This window comes from Ornithorhynchus anatinus, chromosome 1 (assembly GCF_004115215.2).
Source record: "Ornithorhynchus anatinus isolate Pmale09 chromosome 1, mOrnAna1.pri.v4, whole genome shotgun sequence".
NCBI classification, from domain to species: Eukaryota; Metazoa; Chordata; class Mammalia; order Monotremata; family Ornithorhynchidae; genus Ornithorhynchus; species Ornithorhynchus anatinus.
This window is the reverse complement of record NC_041728.1, coordinates 2965321-2984432: the sequence shown is the minus strand read 5'-3', so window position 1 is coordinate 2984432 and position 19112 is coordinate 2965321. Positions and strand designations below refer to the sequence as shown.

At 57.8% G+C, this 19112-nt stretch overlaps 1 protein-coding gene across 2 annotated transcripts in view; it reads left to right on the top strand.

Annotated features, from left to right (window-relative positions):
* Positions 1–276: 276 nt before the first annotated feature.
* The window catches only part of BRF1 (BRF1 RNA polymerase III transcription initiation factor subunit), a 160391-nt gene continuing 141555 nt past the window's right edge, over positions 277–19112 (top strand). The window contains exon 1 of one of the 2 annotated variants that reach the window (XM_029058868.1): positions 277–496. In XM_029058868.1, the coding sequence (XP_028914701.1) occupies positions 313–496 (184 nt within the window). In that variant the 5' untranslated portion in view covers positions 277–312. Of the gene's footprint in view, positions 497–10630; positions 10652–19112 lie in introns of those variants that run through there. The other variant, XM_029058871.2, reaches the window with a different exon arrangement.

Genomic DNA, 19112 nt, shown 5'->3' with positions numbered 1-19112 from the left:
CAACGTTAATGAACGGACGCTACGAAGCGGGCAGGGGGAGAGCCGCCCCTAGGGGGCGCTCGGTCCGGGCGGGCCCCGTCCGCGCAGGCGCGCGGGCGGCGCATGGGCGGCCGGGGGGGGGGGAGGACGCGGCGACCCGCCCCCCCCCCCCGGTCCGGCGCTTTGGTCCCGCCCGGGGGCGGCGGCGCTGATTGGCGGGCGGCGGGCGGGGGGCGGGGCCTCGGCGGTCTCGCGAGAGGAGGCGGGCGGAGCGGCCGGTCCCGGGAGTCCCGGGGGTCCCGGCGGAGGGAGGGAAGGAGGGAGGGAGGCAGGATGACGGGGCGCGTGTGTCGCGGCTGCGGCTGCACCGACATCGAGCTGGACCCGGCCCGCGGCGACGCGGTGTGCACCGCCTGCGGCTCCGTGCTGGAGGACAACATCATCGTCTCCGAGGTCCAGTTCGTGGAGAACAGCGCCGGCGGCGCCTCCGCGCTCGGACAGTTCGTCTCCCTCGACGGTCCGCTCTCGCCGCGGGGGGCTCTGCGTGTCGCGGGGAGGGGGGAGGGGGGAGGGGTCTCCCCGGGTCTCTGCGGGCCCGAGTGCGGCTCTCGCGTGTCTGAGAGTGTCTCGGGGGGGAGGGGGAGCGCTCCAGGCCTCTGGATGTCTCTCCCTGTCTCTGTGCCTGTCTCTCCCTGTCTCTGGGGGCGTCTCTCCAGGCCTCTGGATGTCTCTCCCTGTCTCTGTGCCTGTCTCTCCCTGTCTCCGGGGGTGTCTCTCCCTGTCTCTGGGCATGTCTCTCCAGGTCTCTGGGGGGTCTCTCCACGTCTCTGGATGTCTCTCCCTGTCTCTGTGCCTGTCTCTCCCTGTCTCTGGGGGCGTCTCTCCAGGCCTCTGGATGTCTCTCCCTGTCTCTGTGCGTGTCTCTCCCTGTTTCTGGGGGTGTCTCTCCAGGTCTCTGGATGTCTCTCCCTGTCTCTGTGCGTGTCTCTCCCTGTCTCTGGGGGTGTCTCTCCAGGCCTCTGGATGTCTCTCCCTGTCTCTGTGCATGTCTCTCCCTGCCTCTGGGGGTGTCTCTCCAGGTCTCTGCGTGCCTGAGTGTCTCTTGCGTGTCTCTTCCTGTCTCTGTGCATGTCTCTCCCTGTCTCTGTGGATGTCTTTCCAGGTCTCTGGGGGGTCTCTCCTGTCTCTCTGGATGTCTCTCCCTGTCTCTGTGGATGTCTCTCCAGGTCTCTTGGATGTCTCTCCCTGTCCCGGGGGTGTCTCTCCCTGTCTCTGCGCACCTGAGTGCATCTCTTGCGTGACTGAGGGTCTCTGGGGGTGTCTCTCCAGGTCTGGGGGTGTCTCTGTCTCTGTGGGTGTGTCTCCACGTCTCTTGGATGTCTCTCCCTGTCTCTGTGCATGTCTCTCCCTGTCTCTGTGCATGTCTCTCCCTGTCTCTGTGCATGTCTCGCCCTGTCTCTGCACACCTGAGTGCATCTCATGTGTGACTGAGGGTCTCTGGGGGTGTCTCTCCAGGTCTCTGGATGTCTCTCCCTGTCTCTGTGGGTGTGTCTCCACGTCTCTTGGATGTCTCTCCCTGTCTCTGTGCATGTCTCGCCCTGTCTCTGCACACCTGAGTGCATCTCATGTGTGACTGAGGGTCTCTGGGGGTGTCTCTCCAGGTCTCTGGATGTCTCTCCCTGTCTCTGTGGGTGTCTCTCCACGTCTCTTGGATGTCTCTCCCTGTCTCCGCGGGTGCCTCTCCATGTCTCTGTGGATGTCTCTCTGTCTCTGTACGCCTGAGTTGTGTCTCTTGCGTGACTGTCCCTGGGGGTGTCTCTCTGTCTCTGTGGCAGTCTCTCTCTGTCTCCGTAGGTATCTCTCTGTCTGTCTCTGTGCACCTGAGTGCATCTCTTGCATGACTGAGTGTCTCTGTGTGTGTCTCTCCAGCTCTCTGGGGTTGTCTCTCTGTCCCTGGGATTGTCTCTCCATGTCTCTGTGTCTCTCTGCGTGCCCGAGGACGTCTCTTGCGTGACTGTCTCCGTGGGTGTCTCTCGGTCTCTGGGTGTCTCTCTGTCTCTGCTTCTGTGGTTGTCTCTGTCTGTGTAGGTGTCTGCGTCTCTACGGGTGTCTCTGTCCCCGTGGGTGTCTCTCTATGTCTCCGGGTGTGTCTCTGTGCGCCCGAGTGCGTCTCTTGCGCGACCGAGTTTGCCGGGGTGTCTCTCCATGTCTCTGTGGGTGCCTCTCCGTGTCTCTGTAGGTGTGTCTCCATGTCTCTGGGGGTATCTCTCTGCCTCTGTGTACCTGCAGATGTCTCTTGCGTGACTGAGTGTCCCCGTGGGTGTCTCTCCAGGTCTCAATGGTTGTGTCTCTGTGTCCCCGAGTGGGTCTCAGTGGGTGTCTCTCCGTGTCTCGTGGGTATCTCTCTGTATGTCTCTGTGCACCCGAGCGCGTCTCTTGCGTGACTGAGTGTCTCCGTGGGTGCCTCCCTGTCTCTGGGGGTGTCTCTCCAGGTCTCTGTGGCGATCTCTCTGTCTCTGTGTGCCTGAGAGCGTCTCTTGCGTGACCGAGTGTCTCTGTGCGCGCCTGCGTGTGTCTGAGCGTGTGTCTCTCTCTGCCCCTGTGTGTCTCTACGCACGTCTCTGTGTGACTCTGCGTGACCGTGTGTGTGTCCCTGGGTGGTCCCGGGTCTCGGTGTCTGCCTCGGTGTGTCTCTACGCGCATCTCCGTGTGTCTCTGCGTGACTGTGTGTGTCTCTGTGTGGGCCCGGGTCTCTGTGGGAGTCTCTCAGTGTCTCTCCGCGCATCTCCCTGTGCCCGAGCGCGTCTCCGCGTGACTGTGTGTGTCTCTGTGTGGGCCTGGGTCTCTGTGGGTGTCTCTCTGGGTCTCTCCATGTGCCCGAGCGTGTCTCCGCGTGACTGTGTGTCTCTGTGTGGGCCCGGGTCTCTGTGTCTGTCTCTCTGTGTCTCTCTCCGCGCATCTCCCTGTGCCCGAGCGTGTCTCCGCGTGACTGTGTGTGTCTCTGTGTGGGCCTGGGTCCGAGTGTGTGTCTCTGTATACGTCTCTCTGTCCGTCTCTCTGCGTCTCCGTCTGTATCTCTGTGTGTTTGAGTGTGTCCCCGTGCGTGCGTGTGATTTGGGCGGGAGGCGTCCAGCCCAGCCCCCCCCCCCCTCCCCGGTCCCCCCCCCGGGGGTTTCCGGCTTCCCCCGTGGGCTCCTGATTCGTTTAGCTCTGATAATAATGATGTTGGTATTCGTTAAGCGCTTACTCTGTGCCGAGCACCGTTCTAAGCGCCGGGGGAGACACGGGGGAATCGGGATGTCCCACGCGAGGCTCGCGGTCTTCATCCCCATTTTCCAGATGAGGGGACTGAGGCCCGGAGAAGCCAAGTGACTCGCCCCCGGTCGCGCAGCTGACGAGTGGCGGAGCGGGGTTTCGAACTCACGAGTCCCGACTCCCAAGCCCGTGCTCTTTCCGCCGAGCCACGCCGCTTCTCTGATGGTTGTAATTATCATTCCCGCGATGACGACGGTGTCCGCGAAGCGCTCACTACGCGCGCGCCGGGCGCCGTGCCGAGCGCTCTCCGTCGCTCCGGCGGCGGCCCCGGGGCCGGAAACCCGCCCGCCGCCTCGTGGCTACAGCCCGCGGTTCGTCAGCCCCGCGCCGTCCTTTCTGGGGCCCCGTTCGTCTCTAAGATGGGGATCGAGACCGGGAGCCCGCCGCGGCGCTTAGTGCGGCGCCCGGTACGTCGCGGGCGCTTACTCGCTACCGCGGTGGCTGACGTCGGTATCTGTTAAAGCGCTTACTACGCGCGCAGCGCCGTTCTAGGCGCCGGGGGAGACACGGGGCCGTCGGGTCGTCCCGCGCGAGGCTCCCGGTCCTCGTCCCCGTTTTACGGATGAGGTCACCGAGGCGCAGAGAAGCTAAGTGACTCGCCCGAGGTCGCGCGGCCGGCAGAGCCGGGATTAGAACTGTTAATTAGTAGTGGTATTGTTGCGCTCCCCCAAGCGCTTAGTGCGGCGCCCCATACATAGTAAGCGCTCGGTAAGTCCCGTTGATTGGGACGCGTCTACCGACTCGGTGGTTTGATACTCTCCCGGGCGCTCAGTACGGCGCCCTATACATAGTGAGCGCTCGGTGAGTCCCGTTGATTGGGACGCGTCTACCGACTCGGTGGTTTGATAGTCTCCCGGGCGCTCAGTACGGCGTCATATACATAGTAACCCTCGGTAAGTCCCGTTGATTGGGACGCGTCTACCGACTCGGTGGTTTGATACTCTCCCGGGCGCTCAGTACGGCGTCATACACATAGTGAGCGCTCGGTAAGTCCCGTTGATTGGGACGCGTCCATCGACTCGGTGTTTGATACCCTCCCAAGTGCTCAGACGGTGCTCTGTACATAGTAAGCGCCCAGTAAGTAGCACTGATCGATTCGTGTTAAGGTCGCTGCCCTGCCCACCTTAAGCGCTGGATAAATGTGATTGATTGGAGCGTGTCTACCCACTCGTTTGTCTTATACTGCCCTTTTAGCGCTCAGTGCGGTGCTCTGTACCTAGTAAACGCTCAGTAAGTACCGTTGATTGATTTATATTCGTGCTGGGGTCCCCCGCCCCCAAGAATCACCTCAGGTTGTGGCTTTAGCGGAGAGAGCCCGGGCTTCGGAGTCAGAGGTCACGGGTTCGAATCCCAGCTCTGCCGCCCGTCAGCCGTGTGACGGCGGGCGAGTCGCTTCGCTTCTCGGGGCCTCAGTTCCCTCATCTGGAAAATGGGGATGAAGACCGGGAGCCCCACGGGGGACGACCTGATTCCCCCGTGGCTGCCCCGGCGCTTAGGACAGTGCTGTGCACATAGTACGCGCTTAACAAATTCCAACATTGATTGATTAATTCTCTGGGCCTCAGTTCCCTCCTCGGGGATGGAGACCGGGAGCCCCGTATGGGACACCGCGATCACCTCGTACCGACCCCAGCGCTTAGGACGGCGCTCGGCACATAGTAGGCGCTTCACGGGTTCCGTCATCGTCAGCTCCTTGGGGGCGGGGAAGGCGCCCGCTCGCAAAGTACAGCGCTCTGCCCGTCGGAGGCGCTCAGTAAGTGCCATCGATCGATTGACGCGCCGCTCTGCGGGCCGTGGGCGCTCGGTACGTACGGTCTGGGCGACGGGCCGGCCGCTCGGTGCCGGGAGCCGTCGGGCCCGCGCTCACCAGACGTGTGGGGCGCCGGGACCTCGGGGAAGGAGCTCGGGAATGATTCCGTTCAGTAGCATTTATTGAGCGCTCACTATGTGCGGAGCACCGTAGTAAGCGCATGGAATAATGACGGTGGGGGGGCGCGGTAAGTGGCCACTGTGAGCCGAGCGCCGCTTAAGCGCCCGGGGAAGTAGGGCAGGCGGGTCTGGAGGCCGCGGCCTCCGTTCCGCCTCTGGCCCGGCAGGGGTCGGAGCCCGGGCCCGGGAGTCGGAGGGTCACGGGTTCCAATCCCGCCTCCCCCGTGACCCTGGGCGAATCGCCTCGTTAGACGTCCGCTCTTTGGTGTTCGTTAAGCGCTCGCTCTGCGCCGAGCACCGTTCTAGGCGCCGGGGGAGATGCCGGGTCATGAGGTCGTCCCGCGGGGGGGGGGGGGGGGGGGGGGGGGCTCGCGTCCTCGTCCCCCTTTTCCGGATGAGGGAACCGAGGCGCAGAGAAGCGAGGTGACTGGCCCCGAGTCGCGCGGCTGACCGGGGGGCGGAGCCGGGATTAGAACCCACGACCTCTGACTCCCGAACCCTGTGCCTCGGCGGCCTCGTCCGTAAGACGGGGTTCGGGACGGTGAGCCCCACGGGGGACTGTGTCCGCCCGATTTGCTCGTCTCCGTTAATTCAGTAGAATTTACCGAGCGCCCGCTATAAGCAGAGCACCGTCCTAAGCGCTTGGAATGGACAGTTCGGCAACGGATAGAGACCGTCCCTGCCCGACGACGGGCTCGCGGTCCGGACGGGGCAGACGGTCAGCCGAGCTGAACGGAACAAAACAAGACGACATCATCAAGATCGGTAGAGTCGAGGAGATGTATTTATATACGTATCTCCACCCCGGCGCCTAGTACAGTGCCCGGCACATAGTAAGCGCTTAACAGATGCCATAATCCTGTGGCTACCTGCCGGGTGAATTGAGGCGAGTGGCTTAACGACCTCTCTGTTATCCATCAGTCGGTGAATCAGTGGTATCTACCGAGTGCTCGCGCCGTACGGAGCGTTGTGCTAAACGCTTGGGAGAAGACAAGCGCTCTGCGGGAAGGGAATGCGTCTGTTCCAGCGTACCCGTCTAGGCGCTTAGTACGGCGCTCTGCAGGCAGTCTGTTGTGTCCTCCGCAATAAATGCAGTCGACTGGCGCGCAGCGGTCGATCGAGAGATAATAATAACGTCGGTATCCGTTAAGCGCTTACTGGGTGCCGAGCACCGTTCTAAGCGCCGGGGGAGATGCGGGGTCGTCAGGTCGTCCCACGTGAGGCTCCCGGTGAATCCCCATTTGACAGAGGAGATGACCGAGGCCCAGAGAAGTGAAGTGACTCGCCCGCAGTCCGACAGGCGGCGGAGCCGGACTTGGAACCCGTGACCTCCGACTCCCAAGCCCGGGCTCCTTCCGCTGAGCCCCGCTGCTTCTCGAGAGATAATAATGTTGGTCCCTGTTAGGCGCTTACTGTGTGCAGAGCGCCGTCCTAAGCGCTGGGGGAGATACAGGGGAATGAGCTTGTCCCACGTGAGGCTCTCGGTCTTCATCCCCATTTTCCAGATGAGGGAACTGAGGCCCGGAGATGTGAAGCGACTCGCCCACGGTCCCACAGCTGACAGGTGGCAGAGCCGGGAGTCGAACTCATGACCTCTGCCTCCGAAGCCTGGGCTCTCTCCACTGAGCCACGCTGTTTCCCCGTCCACCGCAAGCGTGTCGTCTAGAGCGAGGGAGGTATCGATCCCCATAAATAATTTAGAATTCCCCCGTTTCCTTGGCTGTAAAATGAGGGAATGAAATGCCTGTCCCCTTCTCTTTTCCGACCGTGAGCCTTGGGTGGGACGGGGAAGAGACTGTCGCTTAGTGCTTAACACCTAATAAGCACCTACTAAACAAACACCTTCCCTGTCATTATGCTACTGCTGTGTGTTTAAAGGTTGGGAAACGGGAGGCAGATGCATTCATCCGTTCAATCGTATTTATGGAGCGCTCACTACGTGCAGACCGCCGGACCGAGCGCTTGGAGCGGACAGTTCGGCAGGCCTGGAAGACAGGGAACCCACAGCAGGGCCGAGTGAAAAGAGCACGTTCCTTTCATTCGGTTGTATTTTGAATAATAATAATAATAATAATAATAGCGTTGGTATCTGTTAAGCGCTTACTATGTGCAGAGCACCGTTCTCAGCGCCGGGGGAGACCCGGGGTCATCGGGTCGTCCCACGTGAGGCTCCCGGTCTTCATCCCCATTTGACAGATGAGGGAACCGAGACCCGGAGAAGTGAAGCGACTCGCCCAGCGTCCCACAGCTGACAGGTGGCAGAGCCGGGTTTCGAACCCGTGACCTCCGACTCCCAAGCCCGGGCTCTTTCCACTGAGCCACGCTGCTGCTGGGTGCGGAGCACCGTGCTAAGCGCTCGGAAAGTACAGTGCAGCGAGAGAGAGAGAGAGAGTGAGGCACCCGCTGCCCACACCGGGCTCACAGTCTAGGAGGGGGGAGACGGACAGCGAAGCAAGGAAAGGGGGCATCGATACAAATAAATAGAATTAAAGATAGATAGACATCGAAACGAGCGACGGGGCGTTCGTAGAAATAAATAGAACCATAGATAGACATCGAAACGAGCGACGGGGCGTTCGTAGAAGTAAATAGAATCATAGGTGGACATCGAAACGAGCGACGGGGCGTTCGTAGAAGTAAATAGAATCATAGGTAGACATCGAAACGAGCGACGGGGCGTTCGTAGAAGTAAATAGAATCATAGGTAGACATCGAAACGAGCGACGGGGCGTCCGTAGAAAGAGAATTATAGATAGGTACGTAGATGCGCAAGTGGTGTGGGGCGGGGAGGTGGGGGTAGAGCAGAGGGAGCGAGTCGGGGCGATGTGGGGGGGAGCTGAGGAAAAAGGGGGGGCTCAGTCTGGGAAGGCCTCCTGGAGGAGGTGAGCCCCCTTTGATGGGGGAAAGTGTGGTGGTTCGGCGGATCTGAGGAGGGAGAGCGTTCCAGGCCTGCTGCGTGACGTGGGGCGAGTCACTTAACTCCTCTGGGCCTCAGTTTCCTCATCTGAAAAGTGAGGGATTCATTCATTCAATAGTATTTATCGAGCGCTTACTGTGTGCAGAGCACTGGACTAAGCGCTTGGAACGAACCAGTCGGCAGCAGATAGAGACGGTCCCTGCCGTTTGACGGGCTCACCGTCTGATCGGGGGGAGAGGGACGGACGAGAACGGTGGCGATAGATAGAGTCGAGGGGAAGAACATCTCGTAAGACAATGGCAACCAAATAGAATCAAGGCAACTAAATAGAATCAAGAATCAAGGGATGAAAACTGTGTGAGCCCCGTGTAGGATAGGGACTCTCTGACCCAATTATCTCGTCTCTCCCCCAGTGCTTAGTACGGGGCCTTGGAAGCGCCTAACAGATACCACAATTAATAATAATAATGTCGGTATTTGTTAAGCGCTTACTGTGTGCAGAGCACTGTTCCAAGCGCCGGGGTAGGTACAGGGTCATCGGGTTGTCCCACGTGGGGCTCACGGTCTTAATCCCCATTTTACAGATGAGGTCCCTGAGGCACAGAGAAGTGAAGTGGCTCGCCCACAGTCACACGACTGACAGGCGGCGGAGCCGGGATTCAGACCCGTGACCTCTCACTCCCAAGCCTGTGCTCTTTCCACTGAGCCATGCTGCTTGTGCCTACCCCAGGGCTTAATACGGTGCCTGGCACATAGTGAGCGCTTAACGAGGACCACAGTTGTTGTTATTATTACCCCTTAGCGCTTTAACGCCACCCCGGCCCCACGGCACTTACTTTCCTCGGCACTCTCCGTAGCGGAAAAATGGATCGGGCAGACCGGTGGGATTCGCGGGGGTGGGGATTTTCCCAAGCGTTTAGTACAGTGCTCTCCGCATATTAGCGCCTCCCACCCCTTGTCTGCGAGGCCCCTGTCGGCAGGGATGGTCTCTCTTTATTGCCGTGTTGTATTTTCCAAGCGCCTAGCACAGTGCTCTGCACACAGCCGGCGCTCAGTAAATACGATCGGATAAATAAATAAAGGCTTATTAAATACCACCGGCTGAGGAAAGGCCGGGTCTTCACTGGGGAGCGACCAGAGATGGCGAGCGTGCGCTGGAAACTCTTTCAACCCCCTCGATCGATCGGTGCTATCTGTTGAGCTCCAGACTGCGCGCAGAGCACCGCTACAGAATTCCTGACCATTCGGGGTTGAGGGAGGCACGGTTTTGGCCCCGCCGTCTGCACAGAAGGGCAGATTGCCGTTGGTTTTTCCCCCCGGATTAGTTGTTCTCCTAAACCGTATTGGGATTTCGTGTTACCAGTGCGCTGTAAAGTGAAATCGGTTCCCTCCGCGATCAGAACGGTCGTAATTGGGTTGGGCGTTGTCTCTTCCACATCCCGCAGTGGAAAAATGGATTGGGGGGGGGCATTCGTGGGGTTGGGACCTTCCCCCTCCCTTTACTAATTCAGCCCTACAATAATAATAATAATACTGGTATCTGTTAAGCGCCTACTGTGTGCCAAGCACCGTTGGAAGCGCCGGGGTAGATACAAGGCCATCGGGTGGTCCCACGTAGGGTTCACGGTCTCTATCCCCATTTTACAGCGGAGGTAACGGAGGCCCAGAGAAGTGAAGCGACTCACCCGAAGTCACCCAGCTGACAAGCGGCGGAGTCGGGATTAGAACCCGTGACCTCTGGCTCCCAAGCCCGGGCTCTCTCCACTGGGCCACGCCGATCCCTGGCCTGTCAGCCTTCGCGCCGTTCTCCCCCCGTTTTAGCTTCATCCGCGCTCTTTAGAAGAACCTAAAACGCTTTGGGGCAGTGTGACTTTTCTCTCTTATCTGCTTTTTCGATTTTAGAAACCCGAGTTAGGTAGCCAGATTCTGTTAGGGAGCCCGAAGTAGACCAGAAAGATTTAACCTGAAGATCGGCCCCGTTGTCTGACGAGCCGAAGCGGGTGGGTTCTCCGGCCTGCGAGGGAGAGGACCAAGTCCCCCCGACGTGTTCAGATGCGTTGGTTTAATTTTATTTATCGGGTGCCTTCTGTGTGCAGAGCGCTGTAGTAAGCACTCGGGAGAGTTCAGTACAACAATAAAAAGACGCATTCCCGGCCCGCGAGCTTATAGTCTAGAGGGGGAGACGGACATCAGTAGAAATAAATTACAGATAAGGTCATAGGCGCTGGGGGGATGAACGAAGGGAGCGAGTCAAGGCGACGCAGAAGGGAGAGGGAGAAGAAGAGAGGAGGGCGCAGTCGGGGGAGGCCTCCTGGAGGAGATGGGCCTGCAGTAAGGCTCTGCGGAGGGGAAGAGTTAGCGTCCGGCGGATGTGAGGAGGGAGGGCGTTCCGGGCCGGAGGCAGGATGTGGGCGAGGGTTCGGCGGTGAGATAGACGAGATGGAGGCCCAGTGAGAAGGTCGGCATCGGAAGCGAAGCGCGCGGGCCGGGTCGCAGTAGGAGAGAAGCGAGGTGAGGTCGGAGGGGGCGAGGGGATCGACGGCTTTAAAGCCGACGGTGAGGAGTTTCTGTTGGATGCGGAGGTGGTTGGGCCACCCCCGGAGTTCCGTGAGAAGCAGCGTGGCTCGGTGGAAAGAGCACGGGCTGGGGAGTCAGAGGTCGTGGGTTCAGGTGACCGTCTCTGTCGGTTGCCGATCTCATTCGTTCATTCAATAGTGTTGATTGAGCGCTTGCTCCGTGCAGAGCACTGCACTGAGCGCTTGGAATGGACAGATCGGTAACAGAGAGAGACGGTCCCCGCCCTTCGACGGGCTCACGGTCTGATCGGGGGAGACGGACGGACGAGAACAATGGTAATAAATAGAACCGGGGGGAAGAACATCTCATTAAAGCCATAGCAAATAAATAGAATCGAGGCGATGTACATCTCATTAACGGAATAAATAGGGCGATGAAGATATATCCAGCCGAGCGGACGGGTACGGTGCCGAGGGGAGGGGAAGGAGCAGAGGGAAGGGGGGGAGAAGAGGGTTCAGCTGCGGAGAGGTGAAGGGGGGGTAGAGGGAGCAGAGGGAAATGGGGAGCTCCGTCTGGGAAGGCCTCCCGGAGGAGGTGAGCTCTAAGTAGGGTTTCGAAGAGGGGAAGAGAATGAGTCTGGCGGAGGTGAGGAGGGAGGGCGTTCCGGGACCGCGTAGGACGCGGCCCGGGGGTCGACGGCGGGACGGGCGAGAACGGGGGGGGCGGCGAGGAGGCGGGCGGCGGAGGAGCGGAGCGTGCGGGGTGGGCGGTGGAAAGAGAGAAGGGAGGAGAGGTAGGAGGGGGCGAGGTGATGGACAGCCTCAAGCGCTTAGTACAGTGCTCTGCACATAGTAAGGGCTCGATAAATACTGTTGAATGAATGAATGAAATGCCAGCTCCACCCCTCGTCAGCTGTGTGACTTGGGGCAAGTCACTTCACGTCTCTGGGCCTCAGCTCCCTCATCTGTGTAAGGGGCAGTAAGACTGGGAGCCCCACATGGGACAACCTGATCACCTTGCATCCCCCTCAGCGCCTAGAACGGTGCCTGGCACCTAGTAAGCGCTTAACGAATGCCATCGTCGTTATTACCATTATGGAGCGGGGAAGCATGGCCCGAAGGTTTCGGAGAAAAGTGATCTGGCCAGTAAAGTATGGCCTGGAGCGGAGAGAGACAAGAGGCGGGGAGGTCAGCAAGGAGGCTGATAGAGTAATCAGGGGTAGGATAATGATATCAATAATGACGACGGTATTTGTTAGGCTCTTACGATGCGCCAGGCACCGTCCTAAGCGCTGGGGTGGATGCAGACAGATCACGTTGGACACGGTCTCTATTTATTGAGACCCTTGACTCTATCTATCGCCATCGTTCTCGTCCGTCCGTCTCCCCCGATCAGACCGTAAGCCCGTCAAACGGCGGGGACCGTCTCTATCTGTTGCCGACTTGTTCGTTCCAAGCGCTTAGTCCAGTGCTCTGCACATAGTAAGCGCTCAGTAAATACTGTTGAATGAATGAATGGTCCCCGTCCCGCGGGAGGCTCGCAGGCTCGATTCCCGTTTTACAGACGAGGGAACTGTGACACGGAGAAGCGAAGTCACTCGCCCGCTGCAGGATAAGCGGTGGGATTAACGCGGTAGTTTGGATGGAGAGGAGAGGGCGGATGTTGGCGACGTGGAGAAGGTGGAACCGACAGGATCGAGTGACGGATTGAATCCGCGGGTTGAATGAGAGAGAGGAGTCGAGGATGACACCGAGGCCCGGGAGACGGGAAGGACGGGGGTGCCGGCTCCCGCCGTGGGAAAGTCTGGGGGAGGACCGGGATCCCGTGGGAGGATTGGAAGCTCTGTTTTAGGCCCGTTGAGTTGGAAGTAACGGGAGGACGTCCAAGGAGAGGTGCCTCGAAGGCAGGAGGAAATGCAAAACTGCACAGAGGGAGAGAGGTCGGGGATGGGAACGGAGATCTGGGGATCATCCGCAAAGAGGTGGTCGTTCGGTAATGACCGTTGTATTTGTTAAGCGCTCACTATGCGCCAGGCACCGAGTTGAAGCCACGGGAGCCCGTGAGTTCTCCAAGGGAGAAGAGGGGAGGGGGCTGGTTGGGGAGAAAGGTTGGTTCCTTTAGCAGCGTTTACGTGGTTCACGCGATTCTTTCAGGACTTTGTTCTTCTGTTCCTTTTGACCGCCCCCCGCCCCCCCCCCCCCCAAGATCGGAGGGGTTCGAGGAGAGGAATTCGAGGCTGGATTGTTGGGAGAGGAAGGAGGCTGCTTAATTTTGTGGGTTAACGTGTTAGGTTCCCCCCCCCCCCCCCCCCCGGTCTCAGTACCTGGTCAGTCCCGCGCTTTTGGCTTGGGGCGGAGGGGAGGTGATTGGCAGCCCCGAATGGGGCTCGTAAGACCCCTCCCCTGCCTGTTCTCTGGGGCTTTCGCTTTAAATTAGAAAAGGATGCGTTGGAAAAGAGACGCCGCGGATAGGAGGGATGAACGGGTTTGGAGTAGAGAACCGACGAGCCCTCCTTTGTCGGTTCTCCAGACGGATTGGGGGTGACCAGTAAAGACTTCTGGAGGTATTGGAAGCAGAGACTTGGCCTAGTGGAGAGAGCTCGGGCTGGAGAGTTGGGGGACCCGGGTTTCCATCCCGGCTCCGCTCCCGACCTGCTGTGTGACCTTCCCGAGTCACTTCGCCTCTCTCAGCCTCAGTTTCCTTATCTGTCAGATGGGGGTTAAAGACTGTAAGCTGTTTGTTAAAGAGCTTAATATGAGCCAGGTGCTGCAATAAAAATAATTCATTATGGTCTTTGTTAAGCGCTTACTACGTGCCGAGCGCTGTTCTAAGTGCTGGGGTAGATCCAGGGTCGTCGGATTGTCCCACAGGGGGCTCACATTTTTTAATCCCCTTTTTTTTTACAGATGAGGTCACTGAGGCACAGAGAAGTTAAGTGACTTGCCCAAGGTCACACAGCAGACAAGCGGCGGAGCCGGGATGAGAACCCACGACCTCCGACTCCCAAGCCCGGGCTCTTTCCACTGAGCCACGCTGCTTCTCTAAGCGCTGTACTAAGCGCTAGAGTAGATTCAGGGTAATCGGTTTGGGCACAGTCCACGTCCCACATGGGGCTCGCAATCTTAATCCCCCATTTTACAGGTGAGGGAACTGAGGCACAGAGAAATGAAGTGATTCATGTGCTCAGGGTCGTGCAGCAGACAAGTGGAAGAGCTGGGATTAGAACCCAGGTCTTTCCGATCTCCTCCGGGCCCCAGCTGTAGCCACCAGGCCAAGCTGCTTCTCCCTCAGCCTTTAGTACCGTGCTTGGCACAGAGTAAGTGCTTAACAGATATTATTATTATTATTATTATTATGATATTATGGAAAGGGATTATGATGGTTTCATTACTTGGGCAAAAGAGTCCAGCCAAAAGTTTTTAAAGTCATTCTGGAACTTAATTTGGTGAGAACGTGGTTATAAATAATAATAATAATAATAATAATAGTATTTAAGTGCATATTTTGTGCCAAGCAGTGTTCTAAGCACTGGGGTAGATATAAGGTCATCAGGTTGTCACTCGTGGGGCTCACAGTCTTCATCCCCATTTTACAGATGAGCTGAGGCCCAGAGAAGGGAAGTCACACAGCAGACAAGTGACAGAGACGGGATTAGAACCCGTTTCATTCAATTGTGTTTAATGAACGCTTACTGCGTGCAGAGCACTGTACTAAGCGCTTGGAATGTACAATTCGGCAAAAGAGACAATCCCTGCCCAACGACGGGCTCACAGTCTAAAAGGGGGAGACAGACAGCAAAACAAGACAAGTAGTCAGGCGTCAATACCATCAAAATAGAGAAATAGGATCATTGATATATATATATATATATTATTAATAAAATAGAGTAATAAATATATGCAAATATGCACAAGTGCTGTGGGGAGGGGAAGGGGATAGAGCAGAGGGAGGGAGTCGGGGCGATGGAGAGGGGAAGGGGGCAGAGGGAAAGGGAAGGCTCGGTTTGGGAAGGCCTCCGGGAGGAGGTGAGCTCTCAGTAGAGGGGAAGAGAGTTCGGCGGAGGTGAGGAGGGAGGGCGTTCCGGGACCGCGGGAGGACGCGGGCCGGGGGTCGACGGCGGGACGGGCGAGAACGGGGGACGGTGAGGAGGTGGGCGGCGGCAGAGGAGCGGAGCGTGCGGGCTGGGCGGTAGAAAGAGAGAAGGGAAGGGAGGTAAGAGGGGGCAAGGTGATGAACGGCTTGGAGGCCAACAGTGAGGAGTTTTTGTTTCATGTGAAGGTTGAAAGGCAACCACTGGAGGTTTTTGAGGAGGGGAGTGACGTGCCCAGAGCGTTTCTGTAGAAAGATGATCCGTGCAGCACAGTGAAGGATAGACTGGAGCGGGGAGAGGCAGGAGGAAGGGAGATCCGAGAGGAGGCTGACACAGTAATCCGGTCGGGATGTTACCAGAGCTTGTACCAGCGAGGGAGCGGTTTGGATGGAGAGGAAAGGGTGGACCTTGGCGATGTCGTGAAGGGGAGACCGGCGGGTTTCGGTGACGGATCGGATGCGTGGGGCGAACGAGAGAGCGGAGTCGAGGATGACACCGAGTTTGCGGGCTTGAGAGACGGGAAGGACGGTCGGGCCGTCCACAGTGACGGGGAAGTCAGGGAGAGGACGGGGTTCGGGAGGGAAGACGAGGAGCTCGGTCTCGGACACGTGGAGTTTTAGCTGGCGGACGGACGTCCGGGTGGAGGCGTCCTAAAGGCAGGAGGAGATACGGGCCTGGAGGGAGGGGGAGAGAACGGGCGGAGATGTAGATTTGGGTGTCGTCTGCGCAGAGATGATAGTTGAAGTCGCGGGAGCGGATGAGTTCACCCACGGAGTGAGTATAGATGGAGAACAGAAGAGGACCAAGAACTGACCCTTCAGGAACCCCGACAGTTAGAGGACGGGAGGGGGAGGAGGAGACCGAGAACGAGCGGCCAGAGAGATGAGAACCGGGAGAGGACGGAGTCCTTGAAGCCAAGGGAGATAAGGTGTGGAGGAGAAGGGGATGGTCGTCAGGATCAGGAGAGAGTAGGAGCCATTGGATTTGGCGAGAAGGAGGTCACGGGTGACCTTTGAGAGGGCAGTTTCGGTGGAGCGGAGGGGACGGAAGCCGGATCGGAGCGGGTCCGGGAGAGAGCTGGAGTCGAGGAATTCGAGGCGGCGAGTGTAGACGACTCGTTCTAGGAGTTTGGAAAGGAAGGGTAGGAGGGTGATAGGGCGATAACTGGAAGGGGAAGCGGGGTCGGGAGAGGGTTTTTTTAGGACGGGGGCGCCGTGGACATGTTTGAAGGCAGAGGGGAAGAAGCCGATGGCGAGTGAGCGGTTAAAGATAGAAGTTAAGGAGGGGAGGAGGGAAGGGGCGATAGTTTTTATAAGGTGAGCGGGAACGGGGTCCGAAGGGTAAGGGTGACTTGGGGGAACTCAGACCTGATCGTTGGGGGTGAGGGATGAAGGAGGGGGGAGGAAGGGGGGGCCTGAGGAGAGAGTTAAATGTCCGGAACAGTTGGCGGGGGTGATGGGCACGGGTGGCAGTGAGGGAGGAAAAATAGTACAGTGGAGGTGGCGTGGAATAAGTTCTTTACAAATGCTGTTATTACGGTGATGCTGATCAGCAGCCTCCCTACACTCGAGTGTGTGCGCGTAGAGACGAATTCTTGGCCTGTGGCCCCAGTCGGTCGGTGAACGGTAGTTTTCGAGCGCTGAGCGTGTGCAGAGCTCCAGCTCCGGTTCCTGGTGTGTCACTAGGCGCTTCTTGGCCGGACCGGTGATAGAAACCTTTGCAACCTTCCTGCGTTTGCCAAGCTGATTTGACTCCAACTGCGATTTCCTAGCATTCCAGAGACAGGGCACGTGGCTTGAAGTTTGGTGCTTTTTTTTTTTTTTTTTTTTTTTTTTGAATGGTATTTGTTAAGCACGTAGATTCAAACTAGCCAGGTTGGACGTAGTCCGTGTCCCACCTGGGGTTCGGTCTTAATCCCCATTTTTACGATTGAGGCTCAGAGAGCGGAAGTGACTTGCCCCGGGGTCACACAGCGGACAAGCGGCAGAGCTGGGATTAGAACCCGGGTCCTCGTGACTCCCCGGGCCTGTGGTCGTTCTCCACGGTACGGTCGACTGCTTCGGTGAGCCCTTGTAATAATAATAACGATAATGATAATGGTATTATCCGACGTCACCCATTCTCCTCCCCGGCCTCGCCCGGCTCGGGAGCCCAGAGCAGTGGATTCCTTCCACTAGTGGCTGGCGAAAGGGGACGACTAGGCCGAGTCACTTGGAAAGAAGAGTATTCGTTCACTGATTGTCGTATTTACTGAGCGCTTACTGTGTGCGGAGCACTGTACTAAGCGCTTGGAATGTACAGTTCGGCAACAGAGACAATCCCTGCCCATCGACGGGCTCACAGTCTCAAAGGGGGAGACGGACAGCAAAACGACACAAGTAGGCATCAGTACCGTCAAAATAAATAGAACCATAGATCTATACACATCATCGATAGAGTAATATATACAATTATACACAAGTGCTGTGGGGGGTAGAGCAGAGGGAGGGAGAAGGGGGAATGGGGAGGGGCGGAGGGAAAGGGAGGGCTCAGTCTGGGAAGGCCTCCCGGAGGAGGTGAGCTCTCAAAGAGTAGGTGCCAATAGATTGTGAGCCCCTTGTAGGTAGGGAGCGTGAGGAGCAGCATGGCCCGGTAGCTAAAGCCCGGGCCTGAGAGTTAGAGGACCTGGGTCCTCATCCGGGCCCCGCCACTTGTCTTCTAATGAGTTCTAATCCCAGCTCTGCCACTTGTCTGCTGTGTGACTTGGGTGAGTCACTTCACTCCTCTGGGCCTCGGTTCCCTCATCTGGAAAATGGGGATTGAGACTGCGAGCCCCACGTGGGACAGGGACTGGGTCCAACCTGATCATCTCATATCTACCCCAGCGCTTAGAACGGCGCCTGGCACGTAGTCGGTGCTTAGCAAATGCCATAAAAAAACAACTCTGTCTGTCACCAAAACCTTCCAGTTCCACCGTCCCGAAATCTGTATTTTCTCTAGACCGTCAACTCGTTGTGGGCAGGGAACTGGTAATAGTAATGGTATTATTAGTACTATTGATAATAATGGTATCTGTTAAGCGCTTACCACGTGCCAAGACCGTAAGCCCGTTATGGGCCGGGAACCCGGCTGTCAGTCCTGTTGCATCGTACGCTCCCATCCGTTTAGTACAGAGCTCTGCGCGGAGCAAACCCGATCGACGATTGATTTAATCTACCCCAGCGCTTAGTACCGTGCCTGGCACGTAGTGAGCGCTCAACCAAGACCACGAAAAAGAAACAGAAAACAAAACAAACCCTCTCACGTTGTCTGGCACCGTATCGGGCCGACTTTTCCTCCGGATGGCCAGTGAGGGGCTAGAAAGAGCCGCCGCTGCCCCCGGTCAGTCTCTCCCCTCGGGCCCGAAGCCTCAGAGGGTTTTCCGTCGGGTTCCCGTGCTTCGCCGGCGTCCCGGGTCCCCGATGCGCATCCCCGGACTGGACGTCGAACAACAGAACAGATGCCCCGGATAGGCCGTAGATTCGTCTGTTCTTTCGGTCGTATTTATTAAGTGCTTATGTGGCGCGGTGCACTGTACTGAGCACTTGGGAAAGTCCAGGGTAGCCATAAACAGATGACATTCCCTGCCCACAACGAGCTCACGTTCCAGAGGATGCTACAGGCTTAGATGCTGGACCCTCACCTTGCCCAACTGCTAGTCGTGGTATCCGTTAACCACTTACCACGTGTCCAGCGCTGTTCTAAGCGCCGGGGTAGGTGCAGGGCTAATCAGGTTGGACGCCGTCCCTGTCCCACGTGGGGCTCGCAGTCTCAATCCCCATTTCCCAGATGAGGGAACCGAGGCCCAGAGGAGTGAAGTGACTCGCCCAAGTCACACAGCAGACAAGTGGCAGAGCTGGGATTAGAACTCATCCCCGTACCTACCCAGGCGCTTAAAACGGTGCTCGGCACATAATACGCGCTTAACGAATACCGACGTTATTATTATTATTATTCATTCATTCATTCAATAGTATTTATGGAGCGCTTACTATGTGCGGAGCACTGTACTAAGGGCTTGGAATGGACAAATCGGCAACAGATACGGTCCCTGCCCATCGACGGGCTTACTCACGACCTTCTGCCTCCCAGGCCCGGACTTTATCCGTCTGGCCACGCTGCTTTTTTTGGTCCCGGAGGTGGAGCTGTGTAAGCATATTTACTGAGCGCTTACTGTGTGCAGAGCACTGTACTGAGCGCTTGGGAGAGTGCCGTAGAACAATAAACAGACACATTCCCCGCCCACAACACGCTTCGCCCTTTAATGTCTCCGCTGCTGGGAAACCCTCATCCCAGCGGTTTCTGTGCCGGTTTAGAATTCAGGCCCATTTCTTCTTCGTGATAAGA